Source organism: Equus przewalskii, chromosome 9 (genome assembly GCF_037783145.1).
Source record: "Equus przewalskii isolate Varuska chromosome 9, EquPr2, whole genome shotgun sequence".
Classification (NCBI taxonomy): Eukaryota; Metazoa; Chordata; class Mammalia; order Perissodactyla; family Equidae; genus Equus; species Equus przewalskii.
In genome coordinates this window covers 50992806-51019967 of record NC_091839.1, presented here as the reverse complement: position 1 = coordinate 51019967, position 27162 = coordinate 50992806, and the positions used below count along the sequence as shown (strand labels likewise).

General features: G+C 40.0%; 1 protein-coding gene across 2 annotated transcripts in view; it reads left to right on the top strand.

The window, feature by feature from the left end:
• SIM1 (SIM bHLH transcription factor 1) overlaps positions 1-27162 on the top strand; it is a 69208-nt gene that overhangs the window by 20586 nt on the left and 21460 nt on the right. For both annotated transcript variants that reach the window (XM_070556746.1, XM_070556747.1), the window contains exon 10: positions 19738-19906. In XM_070556746.1, coding sequence (XP_070412847.1) covers positions 19738-19906 — 169 coding nt within the window. The remainder of the gene's footprint in view (positions 1-19737; positions 19907-27162) is intronic.

Below are 27162 nucleotides of genomic sequence, written 5' to 3'. Positions count from 1 at the left end.
CAGGCTTTGAAATAAACTTTAAGCATGACAGGCCTTGGTCCCTGCTTATTTTCAAGAGGACAGGTGAACGGAGCTAGTATCTAGTAACAGTGAATGTTGGGAAAAGTCCAGAAAAATGTGAAGAGTAAAAGGAAAGCCTACTGTGTAAAACCTAAGTGATTTTTTGACTTCATATTTCCTTGAGTTTGTTTAATGAGTAGTATTAATTATTCACAGCCAGTTCAGGTGGAAAACAGCACTTAATGTGAAGAAAATTAAAAATGTGGAATACCCAATAAACTACAAAAAATAATTTCTAGGAGAATGAAGAGCGTTGATTCTCTTTATGTTTTTAAACTTCTATGTTTTAAAAAGAAAAACTTTTAAATCTGCTTTTAAGGATAAACCAATGAGGTGTAAAACTCCCATTTTGAGATATTTTCAAACACACAAAAAAGTTGAAAGAATAGTCCAACAAATATCCATACACACATCATCTATAATAGAAGCCATATTTGCTTGATGTCTCTACCTATATGTATATATGCATTCTTTTCTCTACTGGGTCGTTTTAAAATAAGCTACGGACATCATGAGATTCATCCTTGAATAACATTTTCCTACATAGTCACTGTACCATTTATGATGCTGCACTTAAAGTATTCAAAAATACTGTGTGTAGAAGGTTGCAAAAATATATGTGTGATCTAGTTTACTCATGCCACGAAAACAATCTGCCATTGAAATTCATCAAGCCCTCACTGATGTGTGACCTCAATTAGGCTGATTGATGGATGATATTTTGTGAGAGGACTTCTGTAGGATATAGTTGTAAAGGTTAGTGTGTTTTAAACTAAACTTTTAATGAGAATTGTAAGCTAATGCAATTCTGATACTTTGCCTGGACGGTAAGAGAAAAGATGTCGAGAGTGATTTGGCAAAGTTGGAATCAGACAGATTCAATATCTTCAACAATTTTTCTTGGTAAAGACGGCTTCTCTGCCTCTTTCCTAAGTTCCATCCTAAGTTTAGGATGGAACACTGTTTTAATGGAAAATTTCACATGCTTTAGAGTGATTCACTGAACCCATAGAAGGAAGTAATTTTCTGTGTTAAAATTCCTATTTCAGTGTTACAAAAAGCAGAACACATAGAGACAATTTACGTTAGTGGTCTATAGTACACTTGTTATCTACTAAAGAATCTTTTTGAATTTGTAGAAAAGTTAGGGCAAATACCAGTAATTGCCATATTAGCAAATGCCAATACTTCCTTCATATAAAAGAAAAACAGGAGTCTCTACATTGTAATTATTGCAGGTCACATAATGTTTGTTCTTCTTTGCATAAAATCCTTATAGTTTTCACAATTAAAAAGGATTTTTAAGTCTTAACATATTCTGTGAATATAAAATCTTATATATTCTTACTATAAAGCAGAAAACATTAAAATATGCTCATATTAGTTTGCTCTTTCAAGCATATTAATAGTTTTGAGTTAATTTGGGAATTTAAATTTGAAAAAATTTTTAATCTTAAGGCCCAGCGATATTATTACTAAGATATTTTAGAAAATACTTTTAAAAAACGTGACAATAATATGTATAGTTATAGGAATAGATTTTAATTTCTTGGTTAGCAAAGCCAGTCTTTTATATTATAAATAATGTCAAATGAAGCACCTTTTGACTTTGCAAGCTACAGCAAAATATAAAATAATTTACTCTCATGCCTCGGATCTGTGGAGCACTTGTTGCATAGATTTAATTTTTTTGTTTGTTAAAAATAATAATCATGCACTAATGTATACCCATAAATTAGATTTGATCCTTAATTAAGTTTTTTCTTTATTATGGTAATATTGAACATCAAACCCCCAGCTGTCCTTTTCAAATGATCTTAAATGTAACTGAATGATTATAGAAACAAATTGAAGACACATTTGTATTAATAGTAATTTATAACAACCAATATTATTAATAGTAATTTTATAACCACCAAACACTTCATTGAAAGAAAGAGCCAGGAGACTTAGTTTTAAAGCACGTAGTATCAGCACTTACTTAAATCATCTTCAGCACTTACTTAAATCATCTTATTCTTCATACACTTGTCACTTATCATCTTTTAATCAAAATGATCTGTGTTTAGTTTTGAATACATCACTTGTGCTCACACTTTGTATTTTTTTCCTTTTTGAATGCTGAACACGTTTCCTTCTAAGTGCTGTCCCGTTCATTCCCTATCTGCTCCTTTGACAGCTCCTCACCGTGGTTTGGGCAGAGATTACACTCCTCATCTTCTAGGTGAGGAAACTGAGGTCAGACACACACAAGTAAGTGGTGAAGCCAGGATTGAAGCCTGGGGTGTCGACTCCTGTTGTATCCTGAGGTCCTCTGTATGGCAGTGGGAGTCAGGGGTGGTTGTGGGAAGAAAATATCCCAGAGAGAGGGATGGATTGAAATGAGCAAGGTCTGAAGTATTCAGCCCACGCAACTTCAGGGTCAGCTTTCGTCTGATCTCATGATGAAAGATTGAAAAGCTGCCTGTGTGGCTGCTTCATGAGTGTGTACAGATTTTAACAATTCAGTGGTTTAAATTTGGCAGTACTGTCTTCTCAGTGACATCCAATGAAGAGTGTATCATCTTTTTCCTCACAAATCTCACTAAGGACATTTTCATTTTATAAGAAAAATTGTGGCCTGCAAACATTTTAGTTTTTTTTACTGAATTACTTGCCTCTAGATTATACAGATATGTTATTGCTATTACTAATTATTTCTTTTCTGCAACCAGATTTAACATTTTATGTTCTTGTTAAGCAAAACTGTTAAGCCAAATGCGGGTGGATTGGCAAGCCATGTCGTCCTTTTTATCAGATGAGACACAAATTACCTCCTGTGGCAGCGAGCTATTTCCTAGATGGCGTGTGTGTGTGCGTTTGTGTGTGTGTGTGTGTGTGTGTGTGTCAGGGTGAGGGGCATTAGCCCTTTTCTGTTTTTGAGGGAGAATGACAGGAAGGTTGCCCCTGCAGACTCTGTTCAGGGGCTGGGGATGGAGAGCTTCCCAGCATGCTCTGGGTAGGTGTGTCATCCTCTGGCCCTTTAGCAGTGGGCCGCTTCCTCCTCCCCAGGTCTCTCTGCCCTCCACTTCTTCCCTGATTGTTGCCCTGACCTGAGGCGCACTGACTCACAGGACCTCCCCTTTAGTTTTAGGGTGGAGGCCACTTGGTGTGTGCTAAATGACCAACCTGACTGCTCTTCTCTGGCTTTCTCTCAGCCCCGCTGTTGGGGCGACAGTGTTCTGATCTTTGAGTCACATCATGGAAAACATGAATCCTTACCTTATTTTAAGGCAGGGATTCATACATGTTATTGTGAACAGAAGGACAAGTTCAAATGAGCCTTTGCTTGAACTCCAGAAAAGCACATTTTGTCTTCTGACTTAGTCTATTCATGTGGCGAACACTGTTATGTTTAGTACAGGATGTGTGTGTGTGTGTGTGTGGGGGGGAGATTATACATATCTTGATAATTTAGTAAAAGGCTGCTACTTTTCCCCCCTTATCCAATGCTTCCCTCTCTGTTCTCTGTTCTCATTGGCCTGTGACATCTTTCTAGATGAGCGGGTGGTGAAAGAAAATTCATTTGGGTTGAAGTGCTGCTGTCTGTGCTTGAGCTGTCATGCTTTAAAAGGATTGGTTAGTGTTTAGATGAAACCTGGAAACACCTGAGTGCCTATCAATGGAGGAATTTGACATTCTGCCTTGTCTGGGAGTAACTTACCCCTACTTCCCTTCCCTTGCCTCAGGCATTCCAAAGTCCAGGGAACTGGCAGGGGAGAGAGGTGACTCGTGGTGATGGCAGAGCTAAGGGGACTGAGAGGGGAGCTGACTTTTGTAGGACGTTAAGAACGTTTGGGGTCCGGCTAAGTCTGGGCCATCTGTTTACCATCTGTGACTTTTACTCCAGGAAGTTATATTACAGCAGATCATGATTTGTTTTTATAAAAGCCCACAGCATCGTTTGAAGCAAACTGCAAGGGAAAGATATGGGCTTTGGTGTCAGACGGATCTGGATTCAGGTCTTGGCTCTGTAAGACTTTGAGCAGGTCACTCTATCCCTTTGACTCTGTTTTCCCGTCTGTGAAATGGGTTCTTTGGACCCATCTTTTAAGGCTCAAGGAGGATTAAATGAGATAACCTATATATAGCCCAGTATCTGGCAGAAAGAAGATTCCCAAAATACCTTAATGGTTGTTACTAGTTCTTGCCAATTATATGATGTCAACTGAAGCACTTTGAAAGGGGATGAATAGTTCCCTCTTTGCCTTGAATTTCTAAATCCTCAAATCCACAAATTTAGGTGTTTACTTTCTCCTCCTTCACCAGTCCCTCAACACATCTACCTCCAAGCATTGCACTCTTTGTGTGTGGTGATTTCTTCCGTTGGGTTCGGCTCCCCTGCTTTCCACTGCTGTCATTGTCTACTGTACAGAGAGCCGAGGTGTCTGCTTGGAGGGAGGTAAGCCAGTATTTGCCCAGTGCCTTCTTTGTGTCAGGCAAGGCAGAAGGAGCTTTACATAGGTTACTGTCCCAGGGAAAAAGAAGGTTCTAAGAAACTAAGCTTTTATCAAATGTCTAAGGTTAGTTTAATTGGAACCAGTGTTTTGTCAACTTTACCAGTGTCAATAATTATGATTTAAGGTGAATAAAACATGCAACACTGGCATTTTTGACAGTGTTCAGTGGGGCCTCTTGTATATTCCCTTCACTACACACGGACTGGGTATCGCTAGTGTTTCGCAGAGTATGGCAGATTACAATGATTTATGGCATGAATACACGAAGCAGAAGTCTTGGCATCTCTCGAGTAGTTTATAATTTAGCTGGCAGAACAGAAAAGTTCTATTTACATATTTAAGAACTCAAATTAGCACTGTTTGAAATGATATGGTGTGTGTGCTATCTGCTGAAGGTGCAGAATTCAAAGGAGCTTGAAGTGAGGGTGGTGCTATTGGGGAAGGAGTAGAACTTTAAGGGTTGGAGGCTGAGGTAGGGTCTTTTTTTTTTTTTTTTAAAGATTGGCACCTGAGCTAACGACTCTTGCCAATCTTCTTTTTTTTTTTTAATTGTTTTTTCTCCCCAAATCCCCCCAGTACAAAGTTGTATATTTTAGTTGTGGGTCCTTCTAGTTTTGACATGTGGGATGCCACCTCAACATGGCCTGATGAGCAGTGCCATGTCCACTCTCAGGATCTGAACCGGCGAAACCCTGGGCCGCCAAAGTGGAGCACGCGAACTTAACCACTTGGACGCGGGGCCAGCACCCTGAGGTAGGGTCTTTTGAGATGGGCCAGCAACTTACATGCATTTGTCACATTGTTCCTTTTCTATAAGTGCTCCTTGTAACATGGTTTGTATCACTCTTCAAAGTAGATTCAATAATTCTTGTCTCGCTGCTCTCGTCTAAGTTGGGTTTTCTTTCCTTCCCTTTCTTCTTTACCCTGAACTTTCTGTTGAATTGAGCGTGTTCCATCAGGACTGGATACTATTTTCTGTAAGGCTCTTACCTTTTCCAAATTAGTACTGCTGTATCTTCTCCATGTTCACCCGAGTTTGGTAATGAATATGTTTTCTTAGCATCTAGGCATAGAACACAGTTTAAAAAATTTTAAGGGATGTCAGTATTCTGAATTCAATGTAAAAACTTATTGAAATGAATACTCAGTGATACCACATGTATAATGGTTGTATTTTAAAAATTATTTGTAGAAAGCAAATGTGAGGTATACATTAGGACCATGAACACTAGCAGACGGGAGGAGAGGGGCTACAAAGTAGCTGCACAGCATGTTCCAGATTCACAGGACTGGAAGGCCTCCCCAGTGCTGCATTTGCCATCACAATCCTACTGCTATTCCAATAAGATGCAGCCTAGGCATCTCGGTGCGATGTTTCAAAGCCTGGGAAACATAGGGATACATTACAAGGTATTTGAAAACTGTGTTCTGAAATGAGATATCACTACATTTTATTTTGCAACACAGCCTGTTAGTTAAGAGCTTGGCTCGAGGTCCGTTGCCTAGTCAGATCCCACTGCGGCCACTCACTGGCTCTGGGACTGCGGGCAAATCGCTAACTTCAATGTCTCTCTAGTTTTTTAATCTGCAACGTGCAGGTAATGATAATATCTACTTTACGGAGTTGTTGTGAACATTAAATGAGATAATTTGTGAGGTTCTTGGTACTGTGCCTGACACAAAGAAACACCTAGTAAATGTGAATTATTAGGGTGGTTATTTAAGTGAAATTGAATAAAATAATTTTTGCCCTACCAATAAACACGAAATCAGTGTCTGTGAGTCTCTGGGCTGAAGGAGGGAAAGCATGAGTCTTAGGAAGGCAGAGAGCTGCCCCGGAAGGAGAAACCACCAATCATTCTGATACATCTGGAAAGGCTTGTTAGATCCTCCTTCAGTAGGTTAGGACTAGTAGGTTTTAGAGGTTCATAAGTGATTTATTGAGCACCTATCCTGTATCAGGCACCATTCCAAGTTCTGGGGATGTCAAAACGAATAAGACAGTATCTGCAAGAAAAAGAAGCAAGCACAAGTCCACGCTGTATCCCAGCTTGATTTCCCCAAGGGCTTTCTGGTGACTGAGATTCCTTCCTGCAGGCAAGCGCTTCCATCTCAGTTAGAAAGAAGAGCGTGGAAGGGCCTTGGCACTGTTCCCGTCACCCCTGGAGAATAAGCTTGCAGGTGTGGTCAGATGCTTCTAGTGAGATGCTGGGGAGGGGGTGGAGGCAGTGGGCGGAGCTGGGCCTCTGGAGAGGGGTGTGTGTGTGTGTGTGTGTGTGTGTGTGTGTGTGTGTGTGGTGAGGGAGATCATGACTGGCAGCGAAGCAACTGGCTGCAGGCTGAGTCGTCCAACTTCAACTCTCAGGAGGATGCTGCCCAGATGGGCCCTGTGTATCTCAGTACGCCAGCCAGAGAGAGAGCAGTTGTGTGCGAATGATGTTGAGCTGATTTTTCTCTGCTTTAAGTGGGATTTTTGAACACTTTTGGGGTTGACTTCTGATAGAATTATGATCTCAGTGAATTTTTAAATTGAAGAATCGCTTTAGATTCAAAACAGTCTTTGTAGATTTATTACATTTTTTAAATTACTGCTAATGATTTTAGGTTTTTTGTAGTGTTTCTCCTTTCTTTTGTAAGGGGTAATTCCCAGGCATGGCTGCCTTGCCCTGGAGAGACTGGAACATGACGGTCAGCTCCATGCCGAAGGCGGGGTAGGAAGGAGCTCAGTTTATTGCCATACTTAGAATGGTTGGGGAGTACGAAGGATTCGCATTTGAGGGGCTACTGCTTTGTGCCAGAGGCTCAGAGAGGCCAAGTGACTTAGTCAATATAACACAGCTAATGAGTGGGCATACCAATTCAAGTCCAGGAGTCTAGTGCCCATCTGATTTCCTCTTTGGCATGTTCTCTTAAAGTCAGTAACGTTGTACTAGGGTGAACACTATGAAATTAATTGTACATTAAAACAGTCCAATATTGGCAGTTTCACATGGCTCCTCTTAATATTTAGGAAGTAGTAGGACCTTTGCAGAGATTTTGCAAAGGTCTCTGAATAGTTTGCTTTCTTGTTCAGTATGAGCTCTCCACACAGTGACTCAATTGCTTCCCTGTTCGGATGTACTCAGAACCTAGGCCGCTGCCACGCAGTGTGGTCACCCCCTCAGCCCAGCTCCGTCTCCTCTTTGCCAGTTTAAGCATCAACGGTTATGACATTTTCACAAAACAGCAATCTATAAGCTCACCCATACAACATTATTTTGTTTAGAACATCTAACATTTTACCAGGATTCAAATGGGAGCTGCTGTCTTTACTAGAAGGATATTTTTCCTTCGATTGATTGCTAAATAGATAGAGCCTGTGAAAGGATCTTTTTCTTTTCCTGGGGATTTCTTGTTCAAACAGAATTTGTTGTATCCACATCAGTAAAGCCGTGCTAATGTGGGCTGCTGGCCCGACCGTAGAAATAGCCTCATTATATTGAACTGGATGTCATAATGGTACCCATTAAGGTGGGATTCTCTCTGTGTTTGTACTTTTAAACCCAAGTCCCTTGCCACTTTTTACATCTCTCTGAGAATAGCAACATTCTCCGGTAATGCAATCTGAGGATGAGCTCCCTCTCACCTCTTCCTACTGAAAACCATTGCAGAAATAGAATCCTTGGTTCTGAGCATTTTTAGGAGTTTGTGGCTTGCTGCTGCTCTTCAGTCATTCATTTCACTCTCTGTGCTTGTGATGACTATAATGTGTTCTGGTGGCTAAAGGGACGAACCCATGAGATTTGCTTCTTTCAACACTCCCACTAATTGATATTGGTGTCCAAATATACAACAGGAAAAAGCAGCTTTTTTTTTTTTCAGAACTAACCAAATGCAACACGAGGCTTTTCATTTTAATTTTTATAAGCTGTTAAGAGTCTAATAGTGTTGGAAGTCACAGCATTTCTATTAGCTGTGGAAATCTTACTATAGCCCTGGCAAAGGGAAGTATTTGTTGTGCTGGGTTTGGGTAATGGACCCCTGCAGGGTTACAGCTCAGGAATGCTGGAAGGATGGAGCCCACAAAGAGGAGGGCAGAGTGGGTATCAATTTCATTCCTGTAATTAGAGCAGTTAGAGAAATAGCAAAGTGCAGGGGAGCATTTTATTGTGAGGGCTAATTGAAAACCAGGGGAAAATATTTAGAGATGCTCCATGGCATTTTACATTATAATCTCCCTTCTATTTGTGTCTCTTCTCAGTTGACTCAATAGGACCTTCATTAGAAACAAATTTCTATCATTAGCATCAGCTTAATTTCTGTTGCTATAATTAAGTGGATGGTAAGCAATGTGGTAGAGTGTAGTCCACTCTATGGCAATCTGGGGATGGTTCTTGCATTCAGTCAGCAAGTATTTCCCCAGTGCCAGGCTCTGTGGTAGCACCACGGTGTGACTAAGACAGACAAGGTCCCTACCCTCATGGAATGTAAATTTTAATAGGAAGAAACAGTGCTTATAAACTAATAAATATGTCATATAATGTTAAGAAATGAAAAGGAAAAAATTACGCAGGACGAAGAGATGGGAGTGTTCAGGGAAGGCCTCTCTGAAGACTCCCAAATGGAGGGAGGCAGCCATACTGAGACCCCCAAGGACAGCATTCCTAGCAAAGGAAGCAAGTGCAAAGGCCCTGAGGTGTAAACCAGCCTGGCAAATTGATGAATGGAGAAGGTCACTGTGGCTGGAGCAGAGAAAAGGAGGGGAAGAGCAGAAAGAGATGATGCTAGAAGAGGCAGCATCAGATCAGGGGTCTAGAAGTCCTTGGGAAGCCATTGGAGAGTTCTGAGCAAAGGCATGGCATGCGCTAATTTAAGCTATGAAAAGATCATTCTGGTGGGTGCCGAGAATAGGCTTTGGGGAGGATGGAGGGTAGAGGCAAGGAGACCAGTTGGGAAATGATTTTAATTGCCTATGTGAGGGAAGATGATGGTTTGAAAGAGGGAAGTAGTGGTAAAGCATCAGATTCAAGACATATTTTGAAGGTAGACCAATGGGGTTTGCAGATAAATTGATGTAGGTTGTGAAAAAATGGGAGGAGTCAAGAGCAGCACATAGATTTTTAGCCTGAGCAACTTGGGTGAATAGCAGGAAGGAGTGGATTTGTAGGCAGAGGCAGCAGTCAAAGGTTATGTGTGGGCATGGTTAGTTGGTGATGCTGACATTCATCAGAGTGGGAATATCAGGGAGGCAGTTGGGGTTGGGTGTCTGTGGAGTGGGAAGGTCTGGGCTGGAGATTGGGGTCATCAGAGGATGGCATTAAAACCAGCAGAGTGGATGAGATCACTAGTGTGGGTATAGATAGAGAAGAGAAGCAGCCTCAATACCGAGCCCTGGGGCTCTCCAGTGTTATGGGGTCTTTGGGAACATAAGGTCCCCAAAAGGAGGCCGAGAGGAAGCAAGCAGTCCGGGAGTAGTTTGGTGTAAGATAGGCAGTGAGGTTAGGCCACCGGGAAAGTCTGAAGCTTGAGTTGTTCCCTCCCTTTTCAGTGGTTCTCCATCTTCTCTTTGGTCCCTTTTCACCTGATTCCTTTAGTTTTTTTCATCCCAGATGACAACTGCTCTAGTTCTCAGAATCTGATTCCCTGACCAGCAGCATCAGTACTATCCAGGAACTTGTTAAAAATGTGAATTGTCGGGCTCCACCCTAGACCTACAAATGGGAAACTCTAAGGGGTGGAGCCCCAAGCTGTGTTTTAATAAACTCTTCAGGTGCTCCCGACGCTGGCTGAAGTTCGAGAACGTAGCTCTAGGGAAAGGAGCTGCTAAACGGAATCAATGAAAGATAACAGATGAGGTTACTCTCTTATCCCTTTCTGGGCCATCTGTCTAAAGGCAAAGAAATAAATATCTAATGCTAGGTTTTAAATATCAGTAGACCATTACTGAGACATCTTTGTGGGGGCCCTGGAAACTTCTCAAGCCCTCCAAATCATAAAAGCAGGCAGCTGCCTATTCTGCCTTTGGTAATGGACTCTGTTGATAACTATATATCCTGTAGAGTATTATACAAACTCTCTGACTCCAAATATAGAGACAATGAAAATTTTGATATTTTAGCGGGCAATCCAAAATCTCTAGCAACAGTTCAGAACGTATTTTGTTTAAACACAATTTATCTACCAGGCATTTAAAAATAATATCTGAATACTGAAGCACATAATGGTAATAACAATAATAACAATAGTGGCAGAACATTTGTTGAGTTGTGAATTTTTGTTCATAAAATACAGCTCGAATTTATTTTAGTCATTTAAATAATAGAGTTTAATGTATATTTAGTCAAGCATTACAGTAGTAAGGGCTTAAGGAGATTAGAAATAAATTAATCCAATTAAAGAACATGTCTGTGAGATTTGATATGTCATAGGTATGAACGAATTGTTTGCACAGCAACTGTAAAGAAACCGTTAATGATTAACTATCCAGAAGAGGTTTAATCAAGAATAAATGCTGTAGGACATATCTCAAAATATTTAAGTTAAACAAATGAAGATTTGTGCATTTGAAAACATCACATCATGCCATCACTTTTGCTGCCCCTTTTCCTCGGGAGTTCCAAGTCTGAGGTTCTATTTTTCTGTTATCTGCAGAAATGCCAGTGCCTTGTGGTTGTGCAGAAAAGGCAGAGCTTCCAACAGTGCATGAGATTTGGTCTTTTTGGGCTCTCCCCACGTGAGGCTCTGTGTGGAATTTGGAGACCCCATGGCCTTGAGTATGGGGTTCAGATTTCTCAGTGCTGTAGGAAGATTATTTCTTAAGATTACCGGTATCTCTTCTGTTCCTGGAGTTTGTGGAGTTAAAATAGGAGGTGTGCTTCTTTCACCTTCTCTGGCAGAGGATATTTTTAGGGTTTAGGAATTGGCTTTGTAAGGGTCAGAAGAACTAGATGGGAAAGCTGTTTCTGTGGGAACAAAGTTTCAACGACATATAGGGTGGGAGGTGATGGGTTCCTCCATGACTTTGTTATCTTAGGTATTGGAAGGGTTCTAAAGGGAACACATATTTGAAAAATATCAGCTTTATAAATGACAATGAAGGCAAGGGGGATGGATGTCCAGGGTGGGGAAGTGGGAAAGAACGGAAGGAGATGGAAAAGGGGCCAGACTAATATGTGTGCATTTTATTTTCCATTTCTTGAAAATTTTAAGAAGTAGAAAAAATTTGGTTGAGATGAGTATCACTTTTTCTTTTTCTATATTTGGCTTTTTTTTTCCTCCCAGAAGTGGGCTAAAATTAGGGGTTCTGATTATGGCAGAGGAGACTGACAGTGTTTAATTTATGCCTTTGATGAAAGAGGCAGCACACTTTTCTTCAATTTGTTCAGATCTATCCTTTAAACACCAGCATCCCCACTCCCCACAGCCTCAAGAAAATGAGAAACAGAAAAACCAAAAGAGCGATAGAATTTGGAACTTAGACCTGAAGTGTTCACAAAGACACCTAAAACTTTAGTAGCTAGGTATAGAATGAATTTCTGAGCATAAAAAGTGAAGTTCCTCAGAACAAGAAATGTGGCCCCAAAGTAGGGTTTACTCCGTTTAAACAATAACAAATATGCCATCTATAACTCACGTGAAACTAAATTGTTTTAACAAACTGTATGGCAAGAGTTTCTTCTTTGCAGTTAGAAGTAATCATTTAAGTTCCGTTCTTGAAGAAGGAAACACAGTTTACAGGAAAGCCTGCAGAGATGGATAATTCTGTAAGGTAGGAAAGGTGGAAAATAGATCAGAGAGTAAGAGAAATGAAGAGGCACTGAGAGCATATGGACATTTGGATATTTAAAAATTATAAATGACGTGCCTGAGAAGTAGAACCTATGGGAAAAGAAGTTTAGTAGTGCCTTCTCTTTTGTAATTTAATATTATTCACAGAGAAGAAACTCTGGAAATATAAAGAAAAGAAATTTAGGAACAATTTCAATATGAAGTGGGCGTACCTGAAATTTGCCTCAATTAGTGTTTTTTTAAAGACTAAAAACTTTTCTGAATATAAAAGAAATACATGTTTATTAGAGAAAAAATTAAGATAATGCAGAGAGGTACAGCAAAGATATAGAACATCTTTAATCTATTTTCCAGATGTCCACTGTTGACAGTTTAGTTTTTTGCCTCCCAGTACATGTACATGAATATACAGTACATGTTAATTTAAAAAGTGGTAAGTTTTCACTTTATCAGTAGCATTTTTCATGTCATTAGTCACACAATTTAATGACTGTGTGATATTTTTTCACATGGGTATACCATAATTAAGTAATACTTCTATCATTGGTTCTTATTTGATATTTACAATTAAATATAAGAAGTTCTGTGGATAAGCACTCTTGTATATAGACTTTTGATACTTGTCTTTGATTATTTTCATAAGATATATTCCTAGAAGTGGCATTACTGGATTTAAGGTTTGAACATTCTTAAGATGCTTGATAAACGCTGCCAGTTTACCGTCTTACCAGAAGTAAGAATGCCCATTTATTTCACCTTATCTTCATTGGGATATATTGTCATTTAAAAAATCTTTGCCAATTTCAAGGCAAAAATGACATCTGACAGCTGCCTTAATTCATATAGGTTGTTACCAGTGAGGCTAAACCTTTAAAAAAAGTTGTTTCTCAGCAATTTGTGCATCATTTACATCCTTTTCTTATTTTTCTATTGCACAGATATTGTATTTGTTATTGATTCATAGAAGTTATTTCTCTGGGGGTTTAAAGCATTATTCCTCCTCCCTCCTTCAATATGATTGTAATAGTTCCAAATAAATGATTGAGGGTGAAATGAATTTATTATTCTAGTTTGCCTAAATATCACATATGCCATGCCTGAATTATTACTTGACAAAAAAATAAGTGCGTTGTATTAACGTACATGACACTAAAACAACAATGTATAATTTATTTCTTTGATTTGGAATCTCACAGAATTTCAGAATGACCATTGTTAATTGAAATATGGGAATTTAAAAACTCACATAAACTTGCTTACTTAGCAGTTTTCTTTCATTTATGTAGAAAGGTTTGCCAGTTTTTTGAATTTTTGGTCATTTGGATTCGAGATGAATGAAAGATTATTGCAATGGGAATTGTTTTGTTAATCACTTGCAAGTGAGCATCTGTTCTCTGTAAGATCTTGTGCTAGACAGTAAATAGAGATTGTTATAAGAGAAGGGATTTAGGAGGTTGTTGTCAGAAATGCCATTCACCAGACTGTGGGACAGAACTAGGAGTGCCAGATGAGTGGGAGTGGCGGTGAAGTGTATAGGAGCTCAGAGGAGGGAGCAGGGAGAAATCACTGCGGTCCATGGCGGTAAGGAAATAAATTCAGAAGTGGTGTGGTGGCAGGTCTGGATTTAGCTATATTTCAGCTTGTGTCATGGGTTGGTTCAAAGGTATTCACAATCCCTGTTGTGAGGATGGTTGACTTTGCCATATTTTACCGACACATTAGGGTTTTCGACTCATTTTTTGGTTGTTATTGTTTGCCTGTTGTTTATACTGCTGTCTTTCCTTCTTGAAATCACAATGTGATAATAAACTCTGTGCCTAAGCCATCCCTTACCCTTATGGTGCCATCCACTTCATAGCCTGTTAGATGAAACCTACAAAATGCAGGAGAAAGATGTTTCTAGGCAGAGGCAATGTTTATACAAAACCAAAGACTTTGGGGGAACTACTAAAATCGCCAAATCAAATGGAGAAAGCCACAAGGAGCAAACACAAATCCACTTATTAGTATGAAACTATTACATTTCCAAGGGTGCCTTAGCCTAATTTCCCAGCAGATTGTCTTCATCTGTGAGCCCCTCACAGTATGGAATCCTCCTTATCAGCTATCTCTGCTGGGCTCCATGGGAGCCTGAAAATGAAACACAAAGTAGGTCTCTCTGCTGCGGAGGTTTACTCAGTGGCCAGGCAGTAACTCTGCCAGAATATAAAGAAGGTCATGCACTTCGTGTAACAGTGACTCTAGAATCCAATTAAAAAGTTTAGTATAAGGTGCAGTCATTCCCACTTAATCCAATCACGGTTTAATGCAATCCTCTGCTTATTTCAGTCAGCGCCTTTGGAGGCAAATCAATTGTATGTCTTTGTTTCCACGTTTTCCTAGGTAATTTGATCACCTTCAGCTGTTTAAAAAAAAGCTCAATTGGGAAATTTGGCAACATCTTTGAAGAATTGCCACATAGTGTGAAGTCAACAAAAAAGCTCCAGAATGGCCAACTCCAAAAGGGACATGACAAAAGCAAAAATTCAGTTGTCCATAATGGAAGTGGAATAGGGTGTGGTGGAGTTGAAGAAGAAAATTCTTGCAGAGAATCTTCACTCAACATAAACTGATAAGATACTATTGATTGCTTCTCTCTACACTCATTCCAACTCACTGGAAGGCTGTAAATATGTTGGAGCTGCCTTTGGCATCATGGAGGCTGGTCTCCCAGTTGAAATGATATTGATGCATTTCTCTGAAGCTGACAGTACTTTTTAGCAGTCAAAACACCTTCTGTTTGCTTTGCAAGGGTGTCACCTGAGCTCCCACACGGCAAGTTGGCATTTACCTCATGAGTGTGTATGGTGTATTGTTTCAGGGAAGACTGAGAAGGCCAATGATGCAAAAATGCCCCCTTTTATTCTATTGAAATTTGAGTAATTCCGAATATGTACATGGCTATTATAAAATTTAGAGTAGACTCAGACGGTTAATTCTGCAAATTGAATGATTTCTGACTGTCCATAATGGAATAAGAGGATTACTTTGGTCTGTGCAAATATGAGTGAGATTGACAAGCTGCATGTCCTAGTGATTGCAAATTACCCATTTCACGTTGCTTTCAGAGCCGAGGTAGCTGAGGATGTCTGCAGCTCTGCTACAAGTCATTAAAGGGAGAAAAAATCCAAATGTAAATTGGTATCAATAGCTATTTTGAAAAATATGCCCAGTAACATATGCTACCGTTCCTCTTGCTGATCATATGCTGTTCTGAGAGAACAGCGTGAGCTGTTCTTGAGAGGATTACTCATGGAGTCACAGATATGGTCTATACGGCACTTTTCAAGAAAGCGTATAAGTACAGCAGGGCTATGTCCTCCTTTGTTAAAGTCAGCTAAGTCAAATTCCTCCCCACATTCTTTTTAGAGTCTAAGTTCTGTGCGCCCAAGTATTTTATTTTGTCCCGCTCCATGGGGAAGCACTGAATGGCTTTGCTATGCCTACACCTAACTTTGAGGATGCGTGTGATCCTAAAACGTGCCTCAGTGCGGGGAAGGGTGAGCAGTAGGGCCAGACTCTTCTTTGTGTCTGAGTTTGGAGGAGGAAAATGGAACTTGTAATGTGATTCCCATCAGCAGCTAGCCCTTTAATCTCTACAAATGAAATACTCAATTTAATAGAATTCTAAAAGTAAAACAAATGCTTTGTTCTCAGTGATTCCGCCATTCAGAGCTGCTCTTGGCAGCACATCAACCACACTTGAAATGTCTTTGGGTATTGTTTTTTTTACTGTGCTTTTCATCCTAACACGTCTTTTGAGCTGTCAAGAGTTTTGGACAGAGAAATAGGAAGGCTGAACTCCTCTCAGAGTGGCCGGTCTCTGTTGCTCAAAGGTTCCCGTTTGCTGACTTGGCAATAAATAACTTACGTCAGTAAGGATTTTGGCCATGCTACAGTAGAGATGAGAGGCTTAAAAGTAACAGAGCAAACGAAAATGAGTACCACGTAGGGAGGTGTTTGTAATGAAATGTATTATAATTCTTACCAAAGTGAGACTATTAAGCTGGGGAAATCGGATGCCAAAAAATGCCACAGAGTGTGGATGTTAAGAAATCATACTTACTGTTTATTGAGCATTTAGTGTTCTAGGCACTGTGCTAAGAGTTTTCATATAATATTTCATCTAACCCTCACTAGGTCTCTATGAATTATAAAGAGGAAATTGATCTCTAGAGGGGTTGTCACACACTAAGTGGCTCCAACCCTGATCTACGTGACTTCATGGTCTTCTGCTGAATTTTGGTGAATTATTATTATTATTTTTTTGTGTGTGAGGAAGATTGACCCTGAGCTAACATCAGTGCCAATCTTCCTCCACTTTTGTATGTGGGACGCCACCACAGCATGGCTTGATGAGCAGTGTGCAGGTCCATGCCCAGGATCTGAACGTGCGAACCCTGGGCTATGGAAGTGGCACGTGCTAACCTAACCACTACACCACTGGGCCAGCCCCTTCTTTTAGTATTTTTTGATGTGCACCAAAACATTAAAATTTTTACTAACGTATCAAAAGTATTGTGTAACTTCTCTTACATTTATTAGAGTGTTCATGTGAAGATGGAGAATTTCAAACCATTTCTTGATTTTAAAATTTTATTTAGGCCTATTTAATTTGGAGTATTTCTGTTATTGGAGGCTAAGCAAAAACTTTGCAAAGACTTGTTCAATAGTTGAGATACATACTTTGGGGGTCTGAAAGTGTACAAGAGAAAAATGAATCCTTGTTTACTCCCTGCTTGTAGCCACGAAGTTCCTGGGCTGAAAAGTTACATTAGGAATGAGTTTGCAAAGTTATTTGGGGTTATTTTCGGGGGTGCGTGATTTTTGCTGTCAATCTAGGTCCTGTCAGGCAGAGACTGAATGGATACTCTGCTGCTCAGTGGACAGAAGTAGACCTGACACAACCAATGCCCAAAGGTGGGGGCTCCACTTCCTGTCAGAGCCCAGCTTGCCTGGCCCACTGTTGCACACAGGCAATCTCAGGGAAGTTGGGTCAGGAGACTCCCATCCCATGGGGATCTTTCCCCACAGAGAAAGGCTGTTGGGTTGCAACTGGGGAAAACAATCCTTTCTTGGTTGTATCCTTATCTTCTTCCTCTTCCATCTATGTGAAATACTGTGCAAATGGCCATTGGAATACAACAAAATATCTCTTGACTCTTGTCCTCTGGGAACTTAGAATCCTCTGGGAATGGTAAGATGTGATCACTTGAAAAATAAGCTTAGAGGAGGAAAAAGATAGTTTCTGGTCCCTTCCACTTACCTTAGGAACTGGCCCTGGTGCCTTCTTCATGAGGGTGAGACGTGGCCTTCTGTTCTTTGCTGTCTCCCCGGCCCCTGGAGCAGGGTCCACATGGAGACACTCAGTCAACATGTATTGAAGGAATTAGTGGGTTAGCAGTCAGGGAGGGCTCCACGGAGGTGAGTGGGATTCAGATAGTTCTTTATAAGAGGAGTTTTATAGGTATGTGTGGGAGGAGGGAGAGAGTCGGGAAAGTCTAAGGTCATTTTGGAGAGAACTATTTTGGATGAAGTGGGGCTGGTGAAGGAAGATTTTGAGATATTGTCAGAAGAATAGGTGGGAGTCACACTTTGGAGGGCATTGAATTTCTCACCTGGAAGGGCTTAGAGTCCATGTTGTGTGTTATCCTCAGAAAGAGTTGGTTAGAGCAGTGAAGCAGACCAGTAGGGTGACCAGACTTCCCCAGCTTGAAGGACAAATCGCCTGCCCACCTTCTAAGTTTTTGTTGCTCCCGTAGGAGAATTTTGGTTTTTTTTCATTTGCACTGAGCAGATGGACTATTTGATACGGAGCCATTGTAATGTGCTGACATGGATCACTACACTGTAGTTTGTGTAGGTGATATTATTGGACCTGTGTTAGCTGGTTTCTATTCCTAGTCACTTGAAGGACTCCTTGACTGAATTATAGTTTCGCTTTTGCCTGATCTCTCTGTAGAGAACCAATAGGGAAAAGAAAAGAAGATAAATGAATATTTATCCATAGAAAATGGAGATCCATGGAAATCTGCCAGTCACTTTTACATATATAATGTTATTCATTTATTACACTTCCTATACCTGTCTTAATCCAAAGAATATTAAAAAAATGCATATGCATTTTTAAAGAAGATGAACCCAGTAGAGAAAAGTTAAAATAAGATAAGAAAAATTTAGGAAGCCAGTGGAGTTTGTTGTACAAAATGCCTGCCTTGTACTTGCTACTTGTACACTTGCTAGAGATGGTTGCAAACTGGAATGGGGACTTGGGCCTTTTTGACTTCTGGTGCAAAGAGGGAAACATGGTGAATTATATGATTCACAGTATTTGTGAGATAAGAATAAATCAGTTACTCAGGAGCAGCCCAGCTAGTTCTGGAACCTGAGAGAAAATTCTCCCACGAGTCCTCATAGAGAAGACTCTGAAACATTTTATTTTGGTTGCCAGTGGGAAGGGTGGATATTGTCTTATGAAAAGGGAGGAGTCGGAGCAGATCCCCTGCTGCCTGGAAGTGAGTGAGGTGGGCTATGGGCAGGCTGTCATCTTTAGCCCCTAAATACCTCAAGCAATATCTTTAAGTAATGAGTTCTCTAAGATATACCCCTGATCCCATTCAAATCAAAGCCTGCAGTTATTCTGCTTGTTTATTAATTTACTGTTTCATCTCCCAATTAGATTGTCATCTTCACAGGGCAGAGGCTCCAAGTGTCTTATTTATCCTTTCATCTCCACATAGCACATAGCTTGTATATACATATATACTTATGAATAAAGGAATGGAGAGAACTGGTGATAAAATGTACTTTAAAGTAACTAAATTAGTTAGCCTGCTGAAAGGGATTTTTAACCACTTATAAGCCTGGTTACACTAGTTTGCTAGCTATAAAAACATTTGGAATGTTTACCAGAATGATCGATCTTGAAACAGCTGATAGAAGACATTCTTCTCGCCAGTAATCAGATAGCATCAGGGGGCCAGTTGTCTGCTGAGTTCACCCCATACAGGAAATCTTTAGAGTAGGTTTTATAATCCATATCTTACCAGTGAGGACACAAAAGCTCAGAGAAGTTGTATTCCATAATTTTATTTTCTACTTATAAAACTAATGAAAAATGTGTTTTTTAATTGAGACATTTTCATGAGCATATCATATAATTTGGCTGTGCTATATGTGGCAGCTGCATTCACACACTTTAGTTAAATGCTAGGCATTTCTAAAATAATTCAGGCGACTGTGGGAACCAGTTATATGGCTAACTTTCGCTTGCTTCCTTTTCAAATATGGATTGCTGTCATTCCTGGCGAGAGAACATATGAGTCCATTTCCTGTGGTGGCTGATTAAGGTCTGTGTCCTCCTGCCCTGCAGGGACACGGAATACAAAGGGCTGCAGCTCTCTCTGGATCAGATCTCAGCCTCCAAACCAGCCTTCTCCTACGCCAGCAGCTCCACTCCTACCATGACTGACAACCGGAAGGGGGCCAAGTCCAAGCTCTGCAGCTCAAAGCCGAAATCCAGGCCCTCCCCGTACCCTCAGGTAGGCGCATGGCCCTTTCTCAACTTTCTTTTTTGTGGCTTAATTTGGTCTCACAGTTGAGGAAGTACTAAAACTGTTTGGAGTTAATTATCTGGTTTTAATAAATTTAAAACTTCTATAAATCTGGAAAGCTTTCTAAAACTATCTTCTTCCTCCTCTTATGCCTTTAAAATAACTGCGCTGGTAAAAATCTGAAGTGATCTTGTGGCTTATTGCTTTTATATGAAGGTCCTGCGTCTCAGTCACAGTCAGAACCATAACTTGGTTATTTCAGAGAGATTGATTCTAAATTTTTTCCTCACAATGATTAACCAGAAAGATGTAGCCAGCATAGCAAAAGATGGACAACAAGAGCTCGACGTAGAAAACTTGAATTTTAGGACAGGACCTGAAGTAGAAGGGAATTAAGAGGTGGAGGCAAAGGATCAAGGATGTATTTTATCCTGAGACTTGAGCACAGATGGACTATTTATGCAGAGAAATGAAATAGAGAAGGTCTTCCAGATGGCAGGAGTGGGAGAAAAAGCAATGCTTTTCTCATCTTTGCAAGGTGGTGAGTTGATGAGACCCAGAGGAGGTATTCCAGAAACACTGCAAGGTACAATGATGAGTCCTGATTCTCAGAAGGAAAAAATTATTTTTCTCATTAGTCACTGAGCTATAGAAACTACACTGTGTCAATGTGTGTGCACAACTCTCTCCTGGTCTGAAGGAAGTGGGACAGGACTGGGGATCCCCCACTCCCAGTATCCTGGGACCACCTCACCTCCATCCTTTTCTTTAAGGACACCACATCAAACTTCCTGCAGCTTATCAGAGTAACTCAGGAGATGATTTCTGGGCTGGTATAAAACCAAACTAGATTCGAAGTCATTTCATTAAGGCTGTCTTTATCATTTATGTTTTTAATATATTTTTCAAAGTAAAAATGGCGATCTAGTGGGTACAGAGACTATTGTTTCCTTACTTAGAGCTATATTATTCTGTTGATTTCTACAAGTGTATATTATTTGAGGAAATGTCATTCATTGAACTACTGACCACTAAGAAGCTACTACTGGCTAAATTATTTTAGCATCTTGGTATACCAAGATAAGAAGATCCAGCCCCCAAGAGACCCCAGGAGAGCTAGGTCACGTGATTTAAAATCTCCCACAGAAGACCGGGCTTCTTTACTCTGACGAAAGGGAGGGCGTAGCTGTGTGATACCTAGATGTCTTCAGCGGATACTTTCTGTTCTGAGGACTGGACACTTTACTTAAGTGAGTTTTAGTTAAAGTCACTGCAGAGGAGAATTTGCTTCTTTTTATTGAACATCTGAGAAGCTTTTCTTATTACTATCTTGTACTTCGGAAAACGAGTTTTATTGTCTCCTTTTACTACTTGGAAGGATGGATTATGCCTCTGGGTAATTCTATCCTTAAATATGTAGGAGTGTTGGACAAATAGATGAAAGAATTTAAATTAGGAAATACTATTAAGGAGTTTGTCCATTGTAATATAGGAATTAAGCCACAAAAACAAAATTTCCTCATTGGACTTCCAAAGCCTCACTGTCTAAGCCTATGTTTTCTTTCATGCTCAGCTTTTAACATTTAAAATTTGCATTTTCTTTTTTTACTCTAATGGTAGACTACGCATATAAAAAACATTTTAACTGCCATTAGACTGCTCCTTGTGTGTGTGTGGAGGAGTTAATTTGGAAGTTATACACATTCCATAGTTTTTTTAAAAAAAAGCAATACAGAAGAGTGGAAAGTAGAAAAACCTCCTCTGTTCCCTCATTTTCCCTCTCCAAAACTGTGCTTTCTTCTAGAAATGGTCTATGATGTATAAAAATCAAGCACACATACACAGATATGTCCACATAGGATTTCTCTTGACGTTTGTGTGTTCACTTTTGTGGTTAATACTCATATAAATGTAGTCTTTAGAATTTTGGCCATGTGTCTTATTTGAAATTGCACAGTCATGAATTAGGTTTACTTAACATTTATGTGCCTAGTAAAGGTTATTCTTTAATTGTATTTACTTTGGATAATCGTGGTGCTAGGTCAATCATTGACTGAGTTCCTATTACATGGGCTACTAATACATAGAGATCAGAAATAGAAGAGTCTTTGCTTTTGAGGAGCCACTTGTGTAGACAGACAAGGGAACAGGAAAAAGAAGTAAACTGTCACAGGGTGGGCAAAGGGTCCTCTGGGGACACATTGAAAAGCATGACATCCAGAGCAAACTCATCATCATTTCTGCTGGAAGAAAACAACTTAGTACCATCATCTTGGATTCTAGACCCTCAGAATTTTAAGGAAAAAAAAGAATTTAGCTTCTCAAAAGTCTTATTTGATTGAAATTGTCCTTATATTATTAAGGATACTTAGCTTTTAATTTTCATACATCTTTGCTGTTATGTGTCTTTGACTCAGAAGATGCTAGCTGAGCGCCTGCATGGGAAAGATGCTGTGCTGGCCATTGTGGTGAGTGGGAGTAGGGTTGGGTAAAAGGTGCTAGGTTATAAAGAAGTGGTCTAAAAATTGTCCTTAAGTTTTGCAGTACAGTTGGAATGGTAAGTTATATACTAGAATAAGTAGTGTCTTGGAGATGGTGTGCACAAAGGGCTTTATGAGTGGTGTCAGCTGCAGGGACGCTAGCCTGGATGACTGCGGAAGGTGCTGGGGGTGACTGGGTTTTAAGGGTAGAATTCAGATATTTGGGCATAAGGGAAGGGAGAGAACACTTCGGGAAGATCAAGATTACGAAGAAATTTAGGAACGCATTGTTAGTGTAATTGGGTCTGGGAGTGAAGTAGGGGAGGGGAGGTTCCTGTGGATGAGGACTAGGGGTGATATGTTTGGAAACATTGATTGGTGCCAATATCTGCTAGGCCAAGGAGTTTAGAGTTTGTTTTGTGGAGCAGCTGTAAAGGTTTTCCAATAGGAAATGAGAGCATTACTGTCATTGAGGCAAAGCAAGCTACTTAGGAGACTCATGTTAATAGTCCTGGTGTGAGTCTATGAAGATCTGAACGAAAGTTCTTTACTGAAGTCAAAGGCCCTACAGAGGAAGGATGGATAAGATCCTTTTTAACCTTGGCTGCTTGCACCCTGTTCTCATTACAGATATATTTTGATCATTATAGACTTATTCTGAAACTATATTTTAAAGCTTTTTGTAGTTAATGACATACTTGTACTGAATATCTCTTTATGTATTAATCGATGCATAATAAATGCATTTTTAGTTCCTGAGTGATCAAGCTTTTAGTTGTATTTAATTTTTAAATACTTCTGCCTCTTTGCTAAAAAACAAAGAGAAAATCTTTCTATTTTGTTCTTTCCATCTTTACATATTTTCAGCATGCAAATTCTCATCAGATTTTTCAAGAGGCAGCTTCCAGAGCAAAATTGAGCTCATAGGGAGACATCTTATGCCTCTTATTAGTTACTTAAATGATGACAATGATTCTATCAATATTATTTATTAGACATGTCTAGAAATTCCTAACAGATATCCAACGAATGGCAAACAGCAACTCTGCTTTTTGGATTTATTTAGGCATCAGTATTTAGACATGTGAGACAGGCACAATTATAATTCACGGCCACCACCCAGTTTGTCTGCAGTAGTCAGTGAACTTTCAGGTCCCCTCCTGGTATGAGATGCCCTTGGGAATGATTTTAGACTTGATTATATTACAGTCACTTAATGAATGACTTGATCACCTTTGTACCTCTATGTATTACTTTGGACAAGAGAGGTCAAAATAGAATTGTTTTGAATGGTTTTTGAAAAATTGTTGTAAGAAATACTACAGTTAATTTCCAAAGATCCTGCAGACAGCCACTGTGCTGCCTGCCATATAGCAACAATCTTGCCTTTGTGACAGTTGTATTTTATTGTTATTGGGTTTATATTCATGTCAATCACCAATTATTTTTTTCGTAGTTCTGTTGAATTAAAAATAATGAGTTGACAGAATTTATTTTTCAGACCTCATCTCTAACAATTACTAGTAGTGATTGCTAGAATATTCTTCACTTATTTTTATGGATCTAGTCATGGCTCCTCAGATACAGTTGGAAGTTATCTTGCCATAGTTTAGTCATGTCAACCATGAATAAATTGCCTCCTGATTCCCGTTTCCTTTTAGACTTCTCATGTTGGCATGTTTATAGTCGTCATGTTTATTACAGACAGTGCATGCCCTCCTGTTTTATTGCATCACCCTGCCCTCCTCTTGCTTTGTCCCTACTCAGTAATAACCAACTCGCTATAGAATTCCTAATAACAGCGCAAGCATTAGACTGTGTACGCTTCTGAAAGGGGAAAGTATTTAATCACTTGCTACAGACACACTGTACCACTTGCAGTCTTCCTCTACATCTGTTACCTTAAATAATCCCACAGAACCCTCTTAATGTTCATTGCCAGCAGTCTGGCTTCCTTTTGGTGAGGGTAGAAACTCTCTTCCTGCACAGGTTCTTCCTGGCCTCAAAAATACACCAGTGCTGGCTATGCTGACGTTTTCAGTTAGAGAGAAAAGAAGGATCAAGAACTTCTCAGCATAGTTTTCCTTTACGTATAGTACTTTTCTTACCACCAGGATAGAGACCCCTTCATTTCATGTTTTATATGTGAAATGAAAATATATAACCTTGAGCATTAGTGACAAAAAATTTTTAATGCATCTTGCAAAAAAAAAATGAGATTATCTTCTCAGAAATTCCTACACTGTACAGGCTAGTTTATATTTTCCAGCCATGTATAAACTTGAGATTAGTCTCCCTCTTCCATAGAAATATCAGGAGATTGTTAGAATGGATCTTTATGGTCTTTCTAGATCGTCTTCATAAATGAATCTCTGAGTATTATTTTAGAAAACTCAATCAGGTGAGACCTCTCTGTTACAGATTTGTACTTTCGTTTTTACTAACTCTCGCATTTAGTTAAATGTCTATTATGTTCACTAAAATGCTAAAGGTGGGTCCTTAAGGAACCATGTCAATGGTCTCACTGGGGAGGCAAGACCAACATTTTAGAGAGGAATTGTAAGATGTGGTTGATCACGGGACCTCAAGTTTGCAGCTTCTGCCTTTTCATTCCCTTGGCACATGGTTGGGCGCGGGGCAGAGAGTGGGGTCCAGGGGCTGTTGGCTGGTGCCTGTCCTTCACTGATCACTAACAGGTTTTCTCTATGTTTACTTTATGGGATCACTTCCTGGTCACACACTTGTCCATTGATCAGTTTCCTTACAACCCCCCAGATTTACTTGTCACTACTCTGCTTCTCTATCCTCACTCAGCCTGTGGGTTTCAGGAGGGACCCAGGTGCCTTATTTGAAATAGGCTAGTGAAATTTGCTATAAAGGACATACAAACTTGCTGAGGGGGCGTGCGGGATAAAGGAATCCACAGAGAAAGATGACGTTTTAGAAGATATGATGGATAGAGTGGGCAGTGAGATGGAGGGAAACACCAATGGGGACAGGCAAAAGTGGTTGTTTCTGGTACAGTCTGCCTAAGCCATTATAGGGAACTTCTTTGTCCTTCTCCTTGCTTTGCAGCACAATAGTATAAGATATTGGTAAAGATAAGGTTGGTATTTGTGGTAGATAAACTAGGTATATGGATTAGAAACAGGAGCATATACTTTTTGGCTGAATAGTTTACTCAAATGGGCAGATATCTTAAGTATACTGTTTAACTGATGTTTGCTATAATATTACAATACATAGTGATATACGCCACATACAATGCATTCCCAATAGTGAGAATCTGATGATGATAAATCCCCAAAATTTTAAATAAACAAATGGTTAGATTTTGTCACATTAGATTTATAAGTAAGGCAGCAGGACATTATTGAATAAGAAAAGACCAATCAGAAGAAAAAGTGAGAAAAAGTGACATAAATGAGAGAAGTGGAATGAGACAGCAAAAATGAGAAGATGAAAGGAAGAAAATTTAGGGGCGGTAAATGGGGACTCTAAGGTCCACGAGGACAGGAGGTGTTGCGCTTGATAGCCACCCTGCCTGGGCACCCAAAAGTCTTTTGAGGATATTGAGTGAGTGCATGAATGAATTGTTGGATGAGCCCATGAAGGTGATAGTGTAGGTGGAGAAAGAAGCAGAGGGGCGATGAGATATGTTTAGTCCTGGGAATACAGTCCCTGTCCCAGAGGGCTGACAGATTCAGTAGGGGAGATAAAAATGTAAGCAGATAATTTAAACACAGTGTAGCATGAATGTGATAGGCATGTGGTGATGGCTGTGGCAGGAGCTGTGGTGTTGTGTGTTGCGGGCCAACCTGCCCTTCCAGAAGAGATCTGGAGGTGGGAGCTGGGGGCTGACAGTGAGAGAACCAACGGCCTCTGGGCTTAGAGACTGCATGTGCCATGGAGACTTATCAGCAGGTTCAAATTTGTCCCTGTTTGCAAGGCTCGCAGTGGGGCCACGGGATGACAGTTAACAAAGCCCTGCACCCTTGGGTGCCCCTCAAGAACCAGACTCCTAGCTGTGCTTTCCTCTGCTCTCACCCCTCATTTACCCTCCTCCCATTGCCTGTGTCCTAGGAGCTCCCTCACTCTGGAGGGTCGCAATGGCATCTTAGTTTTCTCCTCATGTTGGGAAATTTTCCTCTCCAGTCTGCCCTGCTCCCTGGCTGACTTTAAAAGACCACTGATCATGTCAGTGCTTGGATGCCTGCCACAGCCCTAGCTGTCACTCAAGGTCACCTATAATTGGGTCCTAAATTACCTGAGCCCTGTGATCCAGCCAGACCCCTCTGCTCACTATTTGCTGGATGCCTTCTCCTTTCCTGCCTCCATGCTTGTGTTCATGCATTTATTTCTGCCTGATTGTCTCTATTTTTAAAAATTCTGCCTATCTGCTAAGGCCTGGATTGAATGCAACCTCTTTCATGAAATTTAACAGGGTTATATTTCTCCTTTGGACCCCTATTTAGAATAATCCACCTTCTACTGCCTTCTAGATATGTCATACCTCCTTTCTTGGACTATAATCTATTTGAAAGTAGTAACCATGTCTATTTCATATCCACATCCCACACTGCCCCAGCATCCAGTGTGGTGTCTTCCACTTATTTACTCACTAAATGTTAATGGAATGAATGAATAAAATAAATACATGAAAAAGTGTGGGAATAGTTTGTTAGATGCCCTTAAAGATATAAAGACCCCCAAGGAGGGAAAATATTCTGCTACTAAGGAATTTATGATCTATGAAAAGAGGCA